Source organism: Arthrobotrys flagrans (assembly GCF_004000055.1).
Source record: "Arthrobotrys flagrans strain CBS H-5679 chromosome Unknown unitig_15, whole genome shotgun sequence".
Taxonomy (NCBI): Eukaryota; Fungi; Ascomycota; class Orbiliomycetes; order Orbiliales; family Orbiliaceae; genus Arthrobotrys; species Arthrobotrys flagrans.
Genome location: NW_027137545.1, coordinates 1,797,874 through 1,814,873, shown reverse-complemented (window position 1 = coordinate 1,814,873; position 17,000 = coordinate 1,797,874). Strand labels below are relative to the sequence as shown.

The window sequence follows — 17,000 nt, the reverse complement described above, 5'->3', positions numbered from 1 at the left end:
GTGCAACTGGACCCACGTTTGCAGCAGCTGAGTTGTAACCAGTTGCGAGTGCGACAGCTTGGCTCGTCAGGCTGCATACACGGGTCACGGAGGATATCAACAATTAATTAATTGACAAGATATCACATTTCAAGTTCCAGCATAGATTCTACCATAATTTTGGGTTAACAGGCTCGAATTCAAGGAAACCACCATGACTTTGTTAATTGCGGCTATCTGCATGATGTCTATAGCTTCGACTCACCGAATGCCTTATCTGTGAGCCATCGTGCGGGAGAATAACGCCCAGACGCTGTGTATTCAGCTACAGCTCCAACGAAGCTTCAAGGGGAATTCAACCCCAATGTCTTGATCAGGATCCATGTCCGAGGGCAGTGCCTGCAGAGATACGCCGGTATCAGCCAACCACCGGTTTGCCCCGTCCGTGCGAGACCTGTGGTAATGCCTAGGAGATAGGCTCAAAAGTATACCAGCAAGAAAGCCTTTTCGATACTTGTAATTTAGATTGTTGGATTGACCGTTCATACCATTGGATCCGAGCTGATTGTCCGTGACAAGGGGCAGAGGCGCGGAGCGGCCGCCCGTTTGCAATTTTTGGGGACACCCTGCTAGGTTTTGCAAAGGTCTTGATCTTTGCTGAATCCGTCCTCTGACTCCACATCTGGAACGTGAATTATATATACCCGTTCTGTTTCACGATAGCAATAAATAAGCTGGCCACGGCAGTTGAAATTTCGATGATCAAGTTTGTTGCTGTCAGCAATAAAAATACCACACACCACCCAAATACCCGGTACATTCCAGAGCAGCGACCCGTCAGCAAATAAATCATTATCTTATAGCCCTTATTCTCGACAAGGGTATCTTGTTTTATCTGCACGTTTTCCCGAATATTCTAAAGTCTGCAACTTCTAAAATTCTCCGCTACTTGCACTTCGACTTGCACTCCAAGCCTAGTTCGATCGATCGCGACTAGTTACACATAGCTGTAGCCTTTTTTTCCCCGTAGTCAAATAGTAGATATTAGGTAGACGTTTGCTCTACCAATATGCGGTCGTATTCATCTAAAATCCAGGAGATTCGACAAAAAGAGTACGGGTACCTCAATGGTAAGCTTATCCCCCTAACCTCGCACTTCATCACTACCCCATACACACATTACACCGAAGGCCCATTCGTACTTCGCACTTTCCTAAGCAATTACGCAACTGTGGGTCCGCCAGGATCTCGTTCCTGGAAAATCTGGGGCTATACATCTTCGCCCATCCCACCTATAAATCCCAAAGTTTTCGTGCCTTTAGGATATACTATCCCAAAGGTGGTATTATCTATGTACATTCCCCGAATGCAACGACTAAAACTCATCAAAATCCAGGCGTCACTTATCTCGACCATGCGGGCTGCACACTATACCCGACCAGCGTAATGCACAAATACGCCCAAGATCTTACTTCGAACCTCTTCGGCAATCCTCACTCCGCCTCCCCTTCCTCCATGCTTTCATCCGACAGAGTCGAAACCGTTCGTTCCCGCGTCCTCAAGTTTTTCAACGCTTCACCCGACCACTTCGACCTCGTATTTGTCGCAAATGCGACCGCAGGTATTAAAATGGTTATGGATGGATTCAGAGATTTAGAAGAAGGATATTGGTATGGATACCATCGAGACTCGCATACTAGTCTTGTTGGTGTAAGAGAGCATGCGAAGGCATCGCGATGTTTTACAAACGATGATCAAGTAGAGGACTGGATTGCGTCAACCTCGATAGTAGAGAAGGATCCTACCAAAAAGTTATTCGCCTACCCGGCTCAGAGTAATATGAACGGTCGCCGATCGCCTCTCAAGTGGTGTGGACAGATACGAAAAAATAAACCAAATACATACACACTTCTCGACGCTGCCGCATATTTAACCACTGGATACCTGGACCTATCGAACCATCAAGACGCACCGGACTTTATTTGTTTGAGCTTTTACAAAATCTTTGGATTCCCGGATCTAGGCGCCTTGATCGTTCGAAAGTCTTCCGCCGCAGACATCCTCACAAAGCGAAAGTATTTTGGAGGCGGTACTGTAAAAATGGTCCTATCCATCGACGCGAGATGGCACTCAAAGAGACAAGAAATTCACGAATCCTTGGAAGATGGCACGCTCCCATTTCACAACATTGTAGCACTTGGCCATGCAATGGACGTCTATATAGAGATATATAGGAGCCCAAAACAAGTTTCAACGCATGCGTCCGGACTTGCTAAGATTGCATACGAAAGACTATCAAATCTTCAATATTCAAATGGGGCACCAGTCTGCGAAATCTATAAGGATGAAAGAGCCTCATACAATGATCCGACAACACAAGGGCCTACGGTGGCGTTTAACATCCGCCAGCCGGATGGCTCATGGGTTGGAAAATCGAAGGTCGAAGAGGCTGCGATCAGAAATAATATTCACATTCGGTCTGGTGGTGTATGCAATCCTGGAGGAATAGCTAGCGTTTTGCAGTGGGACTCCGTAGGAATGAAAAAGAATTTCAATACTGGGATGACTTGTGGCGACAAAACCGATATCATGGGCGAGAAGCCAACAGGTATCGTTAGGATTAGTCTCGGAGCCATGAGTAGCATGGACGACGTCGAGAAATTCATATTTTTTGTGGAACAGGTTTATGTATACGGCGGGGAGATGATGGGAGATACCGAGCCAATGAGGTTGAAGGGGGAAGTGCAGCCGCCGACATCCGGCGCACCTTCACGAGGGGAAGAAAAGAAAAGAATACTTAGAAATATCCTCAGAAATATTACAGGTCGGAATCATACTACTGCTTGAGGCGGAGTATACCAGTATCGTATTAACCTTGAGAAGTTTGTTTGCTTTATCTCGTTGGGAGTGTATATGCATTTTTGGAGCGTACTTGATTTTAGCCCTGCCTTTCGGATGTGTATATAGACCTTTATCTTTCTCAGGACATCTTTATTCTTATGAGTATATTTTTATCCTTATTTTTCTCTTCATGGCCTGTTATACCACTTAATAATTCCCTACGCCCGAGATTTTTTTTATTTGGTGAGTATAGGTACCATAGCCGGGTGGTATAGGGGTTCGAATCCAACCTAATCCACTCTAACGACATCAATTCTCGTGACCACAGCAGTAGCCACTGGAGGATATCCCGTAGTACAACTTGCACATCGAACCACGGGATGAGGAATAGTGGTATGCCGTGAACCGCTGCAAACACTACCAGTTGCAGTCCCGGAAGTTCCGCAGCATACTAATATACCCCAAATACCGTCAGTCAAGCAGGATCTTTGCAAGCCCATTCTAGGATCACTTACGAGGATAAGTAGTATAATATGTTTCCATTGGACAAGTCGTAGTGTTTGTACAAATCACACATCGGGGAATTGGGTGGTCAATCGTAGTGTGACGAGAACCCTTGCACACGCTTCCGGTCGCAGTTCCGGATGCTCCGCAGCATACTATAATTTTGTCAGTAAGCGGAAATTAAACTCTTTTAAACATTATTATTAATCTTCATTACGTACGCGCATATGTGGTATAATATGTTTCCATCGGACAGGTTGTAGTAGCGTATTCCTGCCTCTTCTTAAACTGTGTCGTTACAGGTGGAGCAACAAGAAGAGTACTGGTTGTATTAGGAGGGCAGGAACAAGTGAAAGTAGTCGCCGGAATAACTGGGGGCGTGTGGCCAAGGCAGTATGTCCTGCAGTCGGTTTTTGTGGCCCCGCAGCACCCTATTCATCCCCAAACAGCTTTGTCAGTGCTGAAGTATTAAAATACGAGAGGGTTGTCATTTCTGTAGCCTCACATGGGTACTCTGTACAAGAGCTGAGCTGAGAACAAGTGTGATTAATAGTTGTTCTATACGACGTCGTCGTTGTTGATGGCGTGGTCGGGGTCGGTGCAGGAATGCACTGTGCGTAGTATGCATTATATGTCGTGCAAAGAAGTCCGTCTTGACATAAACCCTTTAGTTCTGGCTTCCACCCAATACCGTCACACTATACGATCATATCAACCGCTATAATTTTCCCCAGCGCTTCCAATGGGAGTACGTACTTGTTGCCAAACTCCAGGGAGTCCTTGGGCAGCTACAGTCGCTACAGCCTGTAGGGCGAATAAGGCCGCAACACGTGACATCATCTTTACTGAATTTTTCAAATTAATTGTGGGGTTCCAAATTGCGTAGAATAGGATCAGTAGATATATAGTGGGTAAGGAAAAGGCTCTGAAGGCGACCCGGTCTAACAACGGTAATGACTAGAGTACTAGGTATCGACGAGGAAGTAGGGGGTGCCGCACTCATCCTTTATATATTTTAATTTGACTTCAACATAATAGCCTCGAATACCTTTGTGTAGTACAAAGTCCCGCTAAGCCCTGCTACGGCTAAGAGCCACTTTGCCTGGCTAGTACCCTGCCGAATACAACACTGATGGATCATCGTACCATGATTCCGATTGATCATGAGAAAAGACCCAATGAAAAGAAACATGGAATAAGCGAAATATAGAATTAACCATGTCGCTGAAAGTGCATATATGCGGCGGATTCACACCCCGGTAACACCCGCCTCGGCACCGGCTAATTTGGTGGATCCCTTGAATTAATTCAATGTCCGCTCGCTTCTTTTCTCGCGTACTACATTTCGTATCGTTGTTACTGGTAAAGCTTATATCTAGAAGTCTGCCTCCTGTATTTAACAGGTTAGGCCCGCCGATGGACTGATTTTCTGCCCTTTCGCAAATTTATTCGGACCCTTTTGAGATTTTCGAGACCGAGACCCCGGAACTGTGTTGATTGTTGCATTCTTTTCACTCAAGTGGACTGTCAGAATCTTGTGTGTTCGTTGATTGTTCTTGTTGGATTACATGCGATGGAGCCATGCAACACTAATAACGCTAATAACGACGTCGTGTGACCATATTTCTGACAATCCCTATCAAGATTCTGGCCAGCGCTGAAGACTGACTACCGCATAGAATGACATCTTTAGCTTAATCTAGCAGGCAATTTACCCTACCTATCGCGCCTATCTAGAACCTCATTAGTTTCATTTATTATTTTTTTTTATCATAATTAATTTGAAGGTGGGCGATGCTACGAATAACTGACTATGGCTAGGCAAGTCGGAGACAAGTAAAAGTGGAATGCTCACTACTTCATGACACTTAAATTTCGTGCGGGCTGTTTCATTTTCATTCACCATGTTCCGGAATGACTAATCGTAAAAACTGAGGTTGATTTAAAGTTTTAAACGTTTTTGCAAATTTTAGGGGCACCAAGTTCTCCGATCGATCGGTCGCGATTCTGTGGATCGTATTCGTAGCGAATCGCAGTTCTTCATTCCAGATTGCGCGATTGTTCTCATGAAGTGCGGAACCGAGCCAAGTCAGCCTAGAGTTGTCCAGCCACCACACCAAACTGCGCATACATAGAGCAACTCGAATTCGGAACGGTATGAAGTTTTACCCCAAGACTAATTTCTCTCTATGCCCTGAAGGCGAGTACAATAGGGATATCGGGGTGTGCCAGTAGGGTTGCCTGGATATCCAATCTGGTTGTTTGTAAAAAAAAATTTATAATAATAAATTAAAAAATTTACTGAGCGTCTCTATTGAAAACCATAGAAATAGAATCAATTCTCAATTTAAAATACCTACAGTCATGTCAAATATATCTAGATCACAACGACATATAGTCCCCCCTAAACCCTATTCCAAAATAATTTTCTCATGTTTTCAACAGCCACATGGTCTTCCCACCTTCCCCCTCCCTTCTACTGCATCTCCTTCACCATTCTAGGCACCTTTCCTTTCTTATTCACAGGCTTTGTGTTTTTCTGTTTTTCTTCCTTGTTGTATTTACTTTCCTTCGCTGCTTCATCCTCCACAGCGTTTTCCCCCTCATCTGAATCACCCTGATCGATCTTTCGTTTAAGCCCGGGTTTTGGACCCCTCTTCTTTTTTGGACTGGGGCCGGTTCATCAGGTAGTTTTTCGTCTTCTCTCTTCCTTTTTGTTGCATTCTGATATTCGGGTTTTGTGGTCGGGGCTGATTGCACTGATTTCTTGGATACTTTTGATGCCTCTTCTGTTTCTTCATCTAATTCATCTATCTCTGCTGTTGGAACGGTTGGGGTAGGTTCTGCCTGTAACGTTTGGATCGTTTTATACCTTCTCCTTAATCCTGCAGGGTCGTATTTTCTTTCCGTGGGGTTGGGTATTTTATATTTTTCGGTTTTCTCTCCCTTATCTTCCTCATGGTCACCAACACCCTCGTCGTAGCCCCCAGAGACTACATTGTCATTGGCAGCCTCCTCCATTTCTTTCCCATGAACCTCTCCTTCTTTCCCGGTACCTTTCTCAATAGGAACTTCTACCGGTTTACCCTTCCACTCAACCCAAGTTCTCTTAACCGGCAAAAGAATCGGACGCTTTACCCCTTTCCGTTTAATTTCGATGTACTGTTCTTGAATTCTGCCACGTAGGTGTGGGTAGTAACGTACTTTGGGGAGGAGGGTATCGGTCGTTTCAATGGTGGCTACCTCGCCATCGACATCGTATATGGTCATAAGCCCCAGTTTTCTCATTTTTTGGACCGTTAGAGTTTTAGAAAGCGCAGTGGATGGTTTATGTGTAACTGGTTGTTCACTTTCTCGAGGAAAGCATCTCAGGTTTGTATTGTCGATTCGTAGGGGTCTGGGGTGGCCTTTTGGGTCTCGTGGTTTTTCTTCTTTTGGATTGGTCTTGGAGCTAGAGCCAGCTTCGGTGGAGTCTTTACCTTTATTTTTCCTTTTCTGGGTTGGTTTACCCTCGGCCTCACTAGAGCCCTCTTCAGGCTCTGTATCGTAATTCATACTTCCTTCGGGATCAGTATCTTCCTCTGAGAAGACTCCAGGTAAGTCCTCAAGCGTATCAAATGGCTTTCGTAGAGAAACACTTTTCAGAAAATCGATAACATCCGCATGATTCTCTCTATCCACGTTTTTTCGTCTTGCGCTTCTCGTTCCCGTCTCTTCGCCCGTGGGTCCTGGGACGATATAACATCCCAGCATTTGCGCAGCACTCGCATACCCAACTCTCATTCCTTCCTCTTCCCCCTCTTTAGCATCTACATCCCAAGGAAGCGTTTGATCCGATAATCTACCGTGAACAAGATCCCAAGCAAATGGATCACCGGCACCTACAATAGTTCCATCCGCATCAGCAGTACCCTCCTCGGTCCCAGCTGTTCCCGAAGCAAATCCGGATTGAAGATCAGGTTGATATCCAATCCTGAAGCTCGTTTCAGACCATCCATTAACATCATACTTCGTATAGAATCCGTGTTTCCGATCCATAGCTTCTTGTTCTCGCCACCAAGCCTTTTGCAAAGTGGGTTGGAGTTGGTTCCACATTAGGATTCTATAGTAATTGAGTCGTTCGTACATTGTCATATCGTATGCGATTCCGCCATGTTCGCCTTCGGACACCAAAATGGGCTCGTAGTTAAAGTTTCGCAATATGTGTCCTCGAGCCGCTGATGTGCTTGGGAACCGCGCGACCGGCGTGAAGACGATTCTATTCCAGCATAACGGTGGAAGGGGAAGAGCATTGACATCTTCCTCCTCTTCTCCGTCCTTGTCAAGTGGAGGCTTTGTGGTCCGTGGTATAACTCCTTGAGTATTAACGTTCAGCTCAGACGAGGAGAGGAGCATTTCAGGTTGGAACAACAAAATCCCATTATCGATGAACATATGACCTGGAATTCCGGGAATATGTGGTCCAAGGGATCCACCGACATCTGGTAGACATCGATTTCCGTAAATGTTCTTGCATGTTGTAGTTCCGTAGTAATATGTCTCATACTTGCCCGCTACGCACGACAAGTCGAAGCATGGCCTTGCGGTACCATTGGGAACTTCGACCGCCTTATCGCCTGCATGATGCGAGTGCTGCATACATGCTGGATTCTGACAGAGGATCGTATTCACACTATTGTTATAGGATTCCCAGAGAACGTATTCTTCTCGGCTCGATATCTTCTTCGGACGGTGATGGTGGTGGAGGTGTGGTGTATCCCTCCCCAAGTCAAAGTTGTATTTCTTATACTTTTCGTTTGGGAAGGTATGACGAGGGTATAACCAAATAGGATCATCCGGTGAATTCTCTTCCAAATTTTCAGCTTCCGATCTCTTCGGAACCCGGACGAGGTTCAAAATATCGTGTTTTACGGTAGTCTGCATTCTAATATTCTCTGACCTGGAGGTGGCAAACCGTCTCAAGAAGAGCCAATGCATAGATGAGCCGTAGAGATGGGTGACGTGACTGAATCGTGTAATTACTTCACTCTGTTGAACCGCGACTCCGTTGACTTTCCAGACACCATTCGGTCGGTTTCCAACATGAATTATTCCGCGACCGATACTATCGATAATCACAGAAATCATCGATTGTGGATATTGGTTTTCAAGTATGTCGGTGGGTTTTCGAGGTCCTCCGCTAACAGGCATGGACCCGCCGCCAGTGCAGTCTATCATAGAACAAATTTAGTTTAAGGTATACATAGCGAAAGATTGGCCTCATTCCCAGGAGTTAGACCCAGGTATGAGAATGGAATGGGCCACAAACCTTCCTTAAGATTAGCAAACCGATGATATTTGTGCCCCGGGTTAATCTTCCCTGGATCATTGTCAGGAATCATAGCAAGTAAATCAACACCTGTGGTATCCCCATCACTGGTAGGCCCCGGAGCCCACCAATCTGTCTGAGGGTCATCACCCGGATGCCTCCCTTTCTTCCTGAACCAGATGTTAGTAAACTGGTGGAATTACGCATAAAAGAAGGCAATTATGGTATTAATTACCCGTGCAGGACCGCCATAGTCCCCAAAGCCAAGGGGAACGAGACTATGTTGTTCGTTGTACTGTCGTCTTCCAATTTCATACCCACAACTGCAGCATGGCTCCCTTGGTCAAACCATTTAGAAATTTGTTGCCAAACCTCTGCATGACTTTTGTGAAGGGTACGGAGCATCCGGTAACCTTCCTCAGGTATAGTATTTGGAGTGTCTTCATGGAAGGGATAGGCTCTCTATCAACCAGGAAGCGCCCGTTAGTATATATATCTTACTCGCTGTATTTGTGTATAAAGTCCACTACTATGACTTACCAATTGTGTCCAATCCATGAATCTTTGGATCTCCACTATTGTTTCCGTCCTGACACGATTTTGAAATGATATGGTTTCGTTGGATTCCTGGAGCAAATCCAACTCCCTTAGTGTCGGGGCGGTGGTCGGGACAGCAGCAGCAGGCACACTACACCGAATGTATGGGGAGTCTTCGCCCATAGTTCTCCACATAGCCCCATGACGTGCATCTTCCAGTTCCATCATGCGTAGGACGCGGCCCATGGCATGAATAACTTCAACACCAGTCTGGGGATTACGATTCCTCCAGTTGAATCTATTCCCTTTGATTGTTACTTTGAAACCAAAATGCTTAAATCGCGCTGGGTGGTCGTATTCGTGTGCAGCAAGTGTACCATCTTGGAAATTGGTCAATCCGGCGGCGTCGTTGCTTCGGGGGAAGACCACGGGGACTGTGTGGTGATCAAGTTTGGAGAGTTCCCTGCTTGCTAAGGAATATATATAGCGAGGGACCTCCGATAAAAATCTTTCGAAGACGGTCCCGTCAGGAACAGATGGTGTACTGCAGGGGTCGAATACCCATATGCAGCGTGCTGGACCAGCTGCAGTTGTCCCCGTTTTACTTCCATCCTTAGTACCATCTGGTCCTCCGTCTTCGGCGGGGTCGGCAGTCCCATCTTTGGGTGGGTCTTTGGCAGTATCTGTAGTGCCATCCTTCGTTTTATTTTTAATTGCATCGGTGGTTCCATCTTTGGTATCATCCTTCCCTTTGCCGTCTTTCCCCGCATTATCAGCATCGATATTCCAGCGTCTCTGGACCTGCATATCGATTACCATAAGCCACCATCGTAGTTCCCCATTAACGTCACATGCCACCGGCATAATATGCCATCTCTTTCTACCAAGATCTTTCTTCAACGACGGCCAGATTCTGCGACGGAAATCGGGGCCCTTACCCCCCACATTCGTATGATATCTTTCCCATGGCATTTTGGTCCCAACAGGGGCTTTTGTCATATCATCTGATGGAGGTGCAGGTGCAGGCTCAATAGCATCAATATCAACAGTATCAGTACCACCACCCGCCATTCGAAGTCCAGGTTGCTTGAATTTAGCCTTGACTCGGTGTAATACGGTCCTATCTGACAAGGCCTTTCTCTTTGCACCATACCTATTTCCCGGCGCAAATGGTTTTCCAGCCACCCTTAATGCGGTGTCTCCAGCTTTATTTTTGTCTTTGGATTTATTTGACTTTTTTGTCTTTTTCTTCCCGTCCTTTTCCTCCTTGACGAGCTCTTGTGCAGCCTTGCTTAGGATGTTATATAACGGATCATCGGGATCGATGAGTGACATCAAGTCTCTTTTGGGGGGTGCGCCGGATGGTACCCAGTTACCCTTGCTATCGACGGGTAAGAATGGAGCATCACCGTATATTCCGGCAAGAGGGTGTTTGACGGCTTTCGTTCCCCTTGGTGCAGGATGGAGTTTTAGCCAGTCTGGGGTGTCTTCGTCGCTGCTATCTTCAGAATCGGATTCTCCACTGTCATCGCCATCGCCGTCGCCTTTCTTTTTATCTTTAGGCGGATCACCGGTACCGGTAGGCTCCGTGGACGAATCGTCACCTTTAGGTTCTTCCGGAGGAATAGTAGTACCGGTATCAGGAGTGATTTTGACTGGTTTACCACCCGACCATGTTTTATGAATTTGCCTCGGGTTGTTTACATCCTTTCTCTTATAGAATGCCTTAAACTGTTGCTTCCCCATGATCCCCGCTTTAACGACTTGTTTATCGTCGTGTTCGCAATATAACTGAATTGGCGGGTGTACCCTTATCAACTTCCTTAAATTCGGTCCAAGTTGTAGCTGTTTCATGAAACAAGCCACCACCATCGCATTCCACTTGACATAATCCCAATTCCCACCGAGTCCCGTAAGATTATCTTCCTGTCCGTTTATCGGAAGGAACCAATCTTCAACTTCGGCCATTTGGTCCGGTGTAGCAGTTTGCATGAATGCTCCACTAGCTATGCCACCGGAGGGAGCAGCTGTGGAGCTGAGCATTCTGTGTAAGGCATCTGATGTTTCCGAATCTAGGAATTCTGGATTGAAGGGAACATCGAGTGGGACTCCGCCGTTTCTTCGCCGGTTGTAGGGGGGTTGTGGAAAGCATGGGAATGGGCCGTTATATTCGAAAAGGTCGCCGACAGGTACCAGATTTGGATCGATCGCCCGGTGGCTTGCCATGGTGAAGACTTTCTAACCCTCGTAGGGCAGATTCTTGAGGGGGGAAAAGCTTGACTAAGAGATTAGGAAGCAGAGTTGAAGAAGGTTGGGGATGTTGATATTCGGGTCTTGACTAGATATATCGATATAGCTATGATGCTGTAACAAGTAGAAAATATACAATAGAAAGGGAGGGTTTCCTCTAATAAGAGCTTTTGACTGTGGGAAGTGATCCAGATGATGCTACTGCAATGAGGCCATGATATGTGATAGTGGAGGAGAGAACGTACGTTAGCGTGAGAGAGTTTGAGAGAGTCTCGTTAGTGTACCACAGAAAGGTCTCCGTCTGAGGAAAATTCTTTATTTGCAAAAACCAAAAGAACTCCAATAAGAAAGATACGTTGCCATACGGGACGTGTAGACGTGTAGCACATATCTAGTCAAAGAAAATGTTGGTTATCCCGGCTAGGACGCAACCTCTGAACAAAGGGAACCCACAACGCAGCGTGGTGTTGTATAACTCCTCCTCCGCCATCTAATCCACGCAATGGACGGGAATAAAGAAAAGCGGCTGCTGCAAAGCCGTAGGAACCCCTAAAAAAAAAAAAAAAGCTGCTATGGGCTTATTTTGGGAATGAATGGTTTGGGACGGATATGGAGTCCAAGACGAAAGTATATTTCATTGTCTTCGACAGTATTGCCATGTTTATTCCTCGCTGACTGAGGAGGGCGGCCAACACAATTCATTATGGTGAATTTCACCTTACCAGACCAGGACCTACAGACCTTACTCCCATAGTAAGTGATGGATTTAGTTTTAGATTAGAGTCCTTGAGAAAGCTGTCCTATAGATCAATACCCACTGCTGTTGCTTGTGACTTCTGTCCGATATATTCTCTTAGGAATAACGACCTCATACAGACTGTGTATGTATCCTAGCCCCTCAGAGGCAATTCTTACATTGTGTATCCTACTCTTTGTACTTTTTTTTTTCATATTTACAAAATTGAAGTTATCGTTGAAGCTTCAAAGTCTTATGTATGTACAGCTATTGTTCCCCTTGTCTAATTCCTTCCATGGGGATGGAGCCCTCTTACGTCATTTACGCCCCTAGCCCCCCATAATGTAGGCCGCAACCTTAATTGACAACGACGGAGTAGTCAGTAACGGCGAACCGAGCAGTGACACCAGCATTATTAACGAAAGGTTCGGTTCCAGTTTGCACGGCTATTATTTCACCAAGTTAACACCCCATCCTCGCAAAGAAAGTCTAAATGTACTCTTTTTCAACGTTGCAACTTACTATTCAAATACTGCCCACTCGGCAACCCCTGGCTGCTCGTCAAATACTTAATAAAATTATTCAAATCTCCACTCCAGCTAGTAACCGGCGCATTACTAGCCACGAAACTAAACACCGTCATCTGTCCGTTTGGTCCCTTATACAACTTCCACGAAATACCATCAATAGTGGGTGTAGCGATAGTGTTTCCAGTGCTAGAAATCGGACCAGCACCGCCGTATGCGCCTACCCAAACCATGATTTCGTATTCGGGTGTGTTGCTGCCGGAGGTAGAGGCGGTGAAGAGGTCGTAGGCGACATTGGCGACCATGCCGGCGGTGTTGGAGTAGGTGTATTTTAGGGTGGTGGGGATGCTGGAGAGGGCGCTGAGTATTTTGGGGGTGAATTTGAGGTTGGCGTTGGCGTAGCTCTTTACGTTGCTATATCGATCGAAGATTATGTTATCAGCATCCGTCTTTCCACTGTAAACAGGCTAGAGGAAATAAACTTACTATTGACCACCCTGCCAAGTCCAGCTGGTATGCCATCTGACGGTGTTTCCGCTAGCATAGTCCAACCCAGTGCACTGAGAACCGGAACTGGCGGATCCAGACCCCCAAAGATTGTTGTAGATAATGTAGGTGCCAGTATCCTTAGAGTCCCACTGGCCGCAGAGGTCGGCGCTAGTTTGAACGCTGCCGGCTGTGGTAGTCGTCCTAGTGGTAGTAGTGGTTCGTGTAGTTGTGCCGCCGCTTCCACTGCCAGGAAGGCACTGAGAATACCAGTCATTGCTATAAGTACAGACGTAACCCGACACACAGGTCGTTGGGCCAGTCCATCCTTGGCCGCCACCTAGGGGAGAACGATAGTATTAGTATGTAGACCAGGTGGATGTGTAGTAAGCGTAAGGGTCGTTACATTGCCCCCAGGCTCCGGACTGGGCTTTGGCGAGGCCAACGGCCATAAAAGCGGCCGCAATAGCTTGCTTCATGGTGTCACTTGAAAATAAATGAGTATAGTGAGAATCAAAATGATATTGTCCCCGGGACTAATTGTATCGACTAGTGCAATATCAAATGGACTTGCGAGGCCTTGATGATCCCAAGACTTACTGCGACTTTCACGCCCTTTTATAAAACCCCAAACCAACATTCTACCAAAAGCCCATATGGTCATTCCTGGCGTATCGAGTAAATCAGCCTTGCTCGTTTACCACTCAAAAAAGAGCTGCCGGAATCATCGAAACCGCTTCGGTACCATGGATCCCACACACGGGACAACCTCCAACCCGGCTATTTCCCCGCAAACAAGACCTCTGCGTACCAAGGTACTGATAGGAAAAACATCCCTGTATCTACTCTTTCCTTCTCAATGTTGCAATCGATGTTCGGTAGACCCACCGCGACCAGTGTTTCATCATAGTAACTCTACGGTTGCGGCGGGAGCTAGACCCGAGGGACCATGGTATATCTTCTCCACCAACAACACATCAAAACCTTTGCCCTAACCACGGAGAATTTTTCGGCTAATAGGCAGGATGGATTAGCCTGAAGTTATTTTGTTCTTGACATCTTGAATAAGCATTACGCCAATTTCTCCAAATTAAAAAGTGAAAGTTTGGCTGGCGTGTGTGGGCCGGCAAGTGGTCCCGATTGGTGGAAAATCAACAACAAATTGTTGATGTATAATGTGTTGACGGCACAAAATACAACAAGTGGCACTGAAACGAGTGGAATTCGCGCGTGACCGGCTGGTGGCCATGACTCCTAACAATATATTTCGACGCGAAGCATAATTTTTAAGATACCTTTGACTTTGAGTTTAAAATCCCCGAATCACCTAAAGGTAGCCCTGGATTTCGCGAAAATGACGATAATGATATCAAAGACCTATCGAGCGCGAGCGATCTGAGAACCGAGTCGAACAAGGCTGTATTCAGCCAGAAGCCTCCAAACCACGGATTCACCTTCCGACCCCACGGTCAAAACCAGACGATTCTTTCCCCATAAGTCTGGATATTCGTCCCTGAAACCGAGGCTCCTTAGACGCATACCGTTCATCCTGGATAGAATATACCCCTTACACCATCATCGGACACAGACATACCGAAGCGAGACGGTTAAACCCGTAACTCAGCCGGTCAAACCCGCTATCTTTGGATCCGAAGTGTATTTTATAGGCTACCAAAAGTATCAATTCCACAGAATACTGCATGTGGGTTTTTCGTCTCCGACGATTCAATATATCCACCCGATCGCAAGGATAAATATACACGGCTAATATGGCCTTAAGCTTCCCGATGGCGAACCGCACACGCTATCGATGCATCATCCGACATGCAAATTCACTAAAACCACAAGTAAAAAATATCAATTTCGACTTCCTGAGTATGGATATATAATAACTGTACCAAGAATAGTATACAATTAAATCTCAATTATCATACGATATAACTACACGGTATACCTCAATGCCACTGCGGATGAGAACAACCAGGAAGGGGGGGAATCTATATACAATGCAACTCAAATATCAACAAAAAACTATAGGGTATATTTTTCACAAAACAACAACTCCTCATGCATCATTCGCTCCACCGCTTAAGCTTCCAAGGCCTTACCGCATCCACCATGTCTAGCGTGCTTAGTAAGGCTAGGGTTGGGGACCATAGGCTCGGCCAAAGGTGTACGTGGGATGAGCTTAGCGGCAGCCCTTGGGAATGGGAAGCCGGCGATGCTTCGTCCATACTTGGCGACGGCGTCGGCTATGCTCTTAGCGCCGGTGATGAATGCACCGTAGTCGAGGTTGTTGATGTCATCGCAAGCCTGGTGGTAGCAAGCATCGTATGGCTCGCCAGCTTGTCCACCGAACAAGACAGCTTCTTCGGCGGTCTTGATACCTTCGGCACCCATGAAGACACCACCAGCGGGGATACCGATTTGGAGGAAACCTTGGTAGTCAGATCGGCCGTCGAAGGCGGTGGGGACGGATTCCTTGCCGTCATCGGCGAAGAAATCGATGAAGGTCTTTTCAATGAGGGCGGATCCATTGGTAGCGTAGGGAGATGGGAAGGCGGAAGCATCTCCGTCGTAGATAGCATAGAGGTAGTTGGGGGAAGCCAACATATCGAAGTTGAGGTTCATAACGATCTTGGCTGCCTCTTCCTCTGGGAGGTGGGAAGTATAGTATCTGGATCCGAGAAGACCATCTTCTTCAGCAGACCACCAAGAGAATTGGATGGCGTTGTTAACAGAGAACTTTGTGAGAGCCTTGGCAACTTCAATCTGAGCGATAGTACCGGATCCATTATCGTTGATACCAGGTCCAGCCTTGACGGAGTCAGTATGAGCACCGACGCTAATGATCTTGTTCTGGTCACCACCCTTGGTGGTAGCAAGGATGTTCGCGGTGAGGTCGATCTCCTCGTGGAAGACGTTTGCAACAGTTGCGGGGAGAGTGCCAGTTCCAAGCTTAGTAACAAGGGCCTGGCCATCAGCTTGTGTAATGAAGGCAGAAACGATGAATTCGGTGACGTTGTAGTCTTCTGGAGCTCCCAAAGTAGGCTGGAGAGAGGTGGGGTCGTTGTTCCAAACGACGAGACCAGCAGCACCGGCGGTTCCGGCGAGAGCGTTCTTCAAGCCGAAGTTGCAGCTTCCACGGTGGACGAGAGCAATCTTCCCAGCAACGGAAGCAGGGTAGTCAGACTAGGATACCGTCGTTAGCATCGTCGCACCATGTTGTATAGCCAACCCGGCTAGTTATATGCATTTCCAAACTTACTGCTTCACATCCAAGGTTTGGAATAGCAAGGATATCTGCAGAAACAGTTCCATTGGGGCTGCCGGTCATTCCATTCACGTCGGAAAAGCGAACTCCATCAACTTTAACGGAAACATCGTCAAAGATTTGGCGAGTGATGTTGACTATGTGGAACCAAGACAACGACTGTTAGCAAACCTTTATAGGATCAAAAGAGCACATCGCCTGTCGAGTTGTACAGGTGCAACATACAGTATTGTCTCTCAACATTGTAGTAGTTCTTGTCGATATGTGATTCGATCCAGGTTAGCGTGTCCCAGTGGCCTATTGATGCTATGTTAGTATGCAATTTCCCTCTCGGAAAGTAGCGTCGTTTGGAACCTAGATCTTACCAGGTGTGCCCCAAGCACGGGTTCCATTGTTGGCAGTAGCGATGGCCTGTAGTTCTTGAGCTCTGGCCTTCAACTCCGACCGTAACAGAACTCTTCGAAGCTTATTCGACTCCACAAGTGGAGCGCCTGCTGGTGCAGCAGCCACAAGTGTGGCAGACGCCAAAGCTGGTAGGACCAATGTCGAAACCTTCAT

The 17,000-nt window shown here is 46.6% G+C and overlaps 5 protein-coding genes across 5 annotated transcripts; 1 reads left to right on the top strand and 4 right to left on the bottom strand.

Moving 5' to 3' along the window:
* Nucleotides 1–1,048: 1,048 nt before the first annotated feature.
* Nucleotides 1,049–2,826, top strand: DFL_000460 (uncharacterized protein; the record flags this gene model as incomplete). Its single annotated transcript, XM_067633721.1, has 2 exons — nt 1,049–1,109; nt 1,376–2,826. The coding sequence occupies 2 exons, from the start codon at nt 1,049–1,051 to the stop codon at nt 2,824–2,826; spliced, it is 1,512 nt and encodes a 503-aa protein (XP_067494996.1).
* A 284-nt stretch (nt 2,827–3,110) lies between these two features.
* Nucleotides 3,111–4,164, bottom strand: DFL_000459 (uncharacterized protein; the record flags this gene model as incomplete). Its single annotated transcript, XM_067633707.1, has 5 exons — nt 3,111–3,271; nt 3,336–3,479; nt 3,546–3,755; nt 3,830–4,022; nt 4,081–4,164. The coding sequence occupies 5 exons, from the start codon at nt 4,162–4,164 to the stop codon at nt 3,111–3,113; spliced, it is 792 nt and encodes a 263-aa protein (XP_067494995.1).
* Nucleotides 4,165–5,800: 1,636 nt separating this feature from the next.
* Nucleotides 5,801–11,395, bottom strand: DFL_000458 (uncharacterized protein; the record flags this gene model as incomplete). Its single annotated transcript, XM_067633696.1, has 5 exons — nt 5,801–5,941; nt 6,100–8,534; nt 8,633–8,802; nt 8,868–9,094; nt 9,173–11,395. 5 exons carry the CDS (start codon nt 11,393–11,395, stop codon nt 5,801–5,803), a joined length of 5,196 nt encoding a protein of 1,731 aa, XP_067494994.1.
* Nucleotides 11,396–12,512: 1,117 nt separating this feature from the next.
* Nucleotides 12,513–13,647, bottom strand: DFL_000457 (uncharacterized protein; the record flags this gene model as incomplete). The annotated part of the gene is made up of 4 exons (XM_067633685.1): nt 12,513–12,601; nt 12,678–13,096; nt 13,169–13,508; nt 13,575–13,647. 4 exons carry the CDS (start codon nt 13,645–13,647, stop codon nt 12,513–12,515), a joined length of 921 nt encoding a protein of 306 aa, XP_067494993.1.
* Nucleotides 13,648–15,256: 1,609 nt separating this feature from the next.
* On the bottom strand, nt 15,257–17,000 carry DFL_000456 (uncharacterized protein; the record flags this gene model as incomplete). Its single annotated transcript, XM_067633674.1, has 4 exons — nt 15,257–16,360; nt 16,437–16,579; nt 16,668–16,739; nt 16,808–17,000. 4 exons carry the CDS (start codon nt 16,998–17,000, stop codon nt 15,257–15,259), a joined length of 1,512 nt encoding a protein of 503 aa, XP_067494992.1.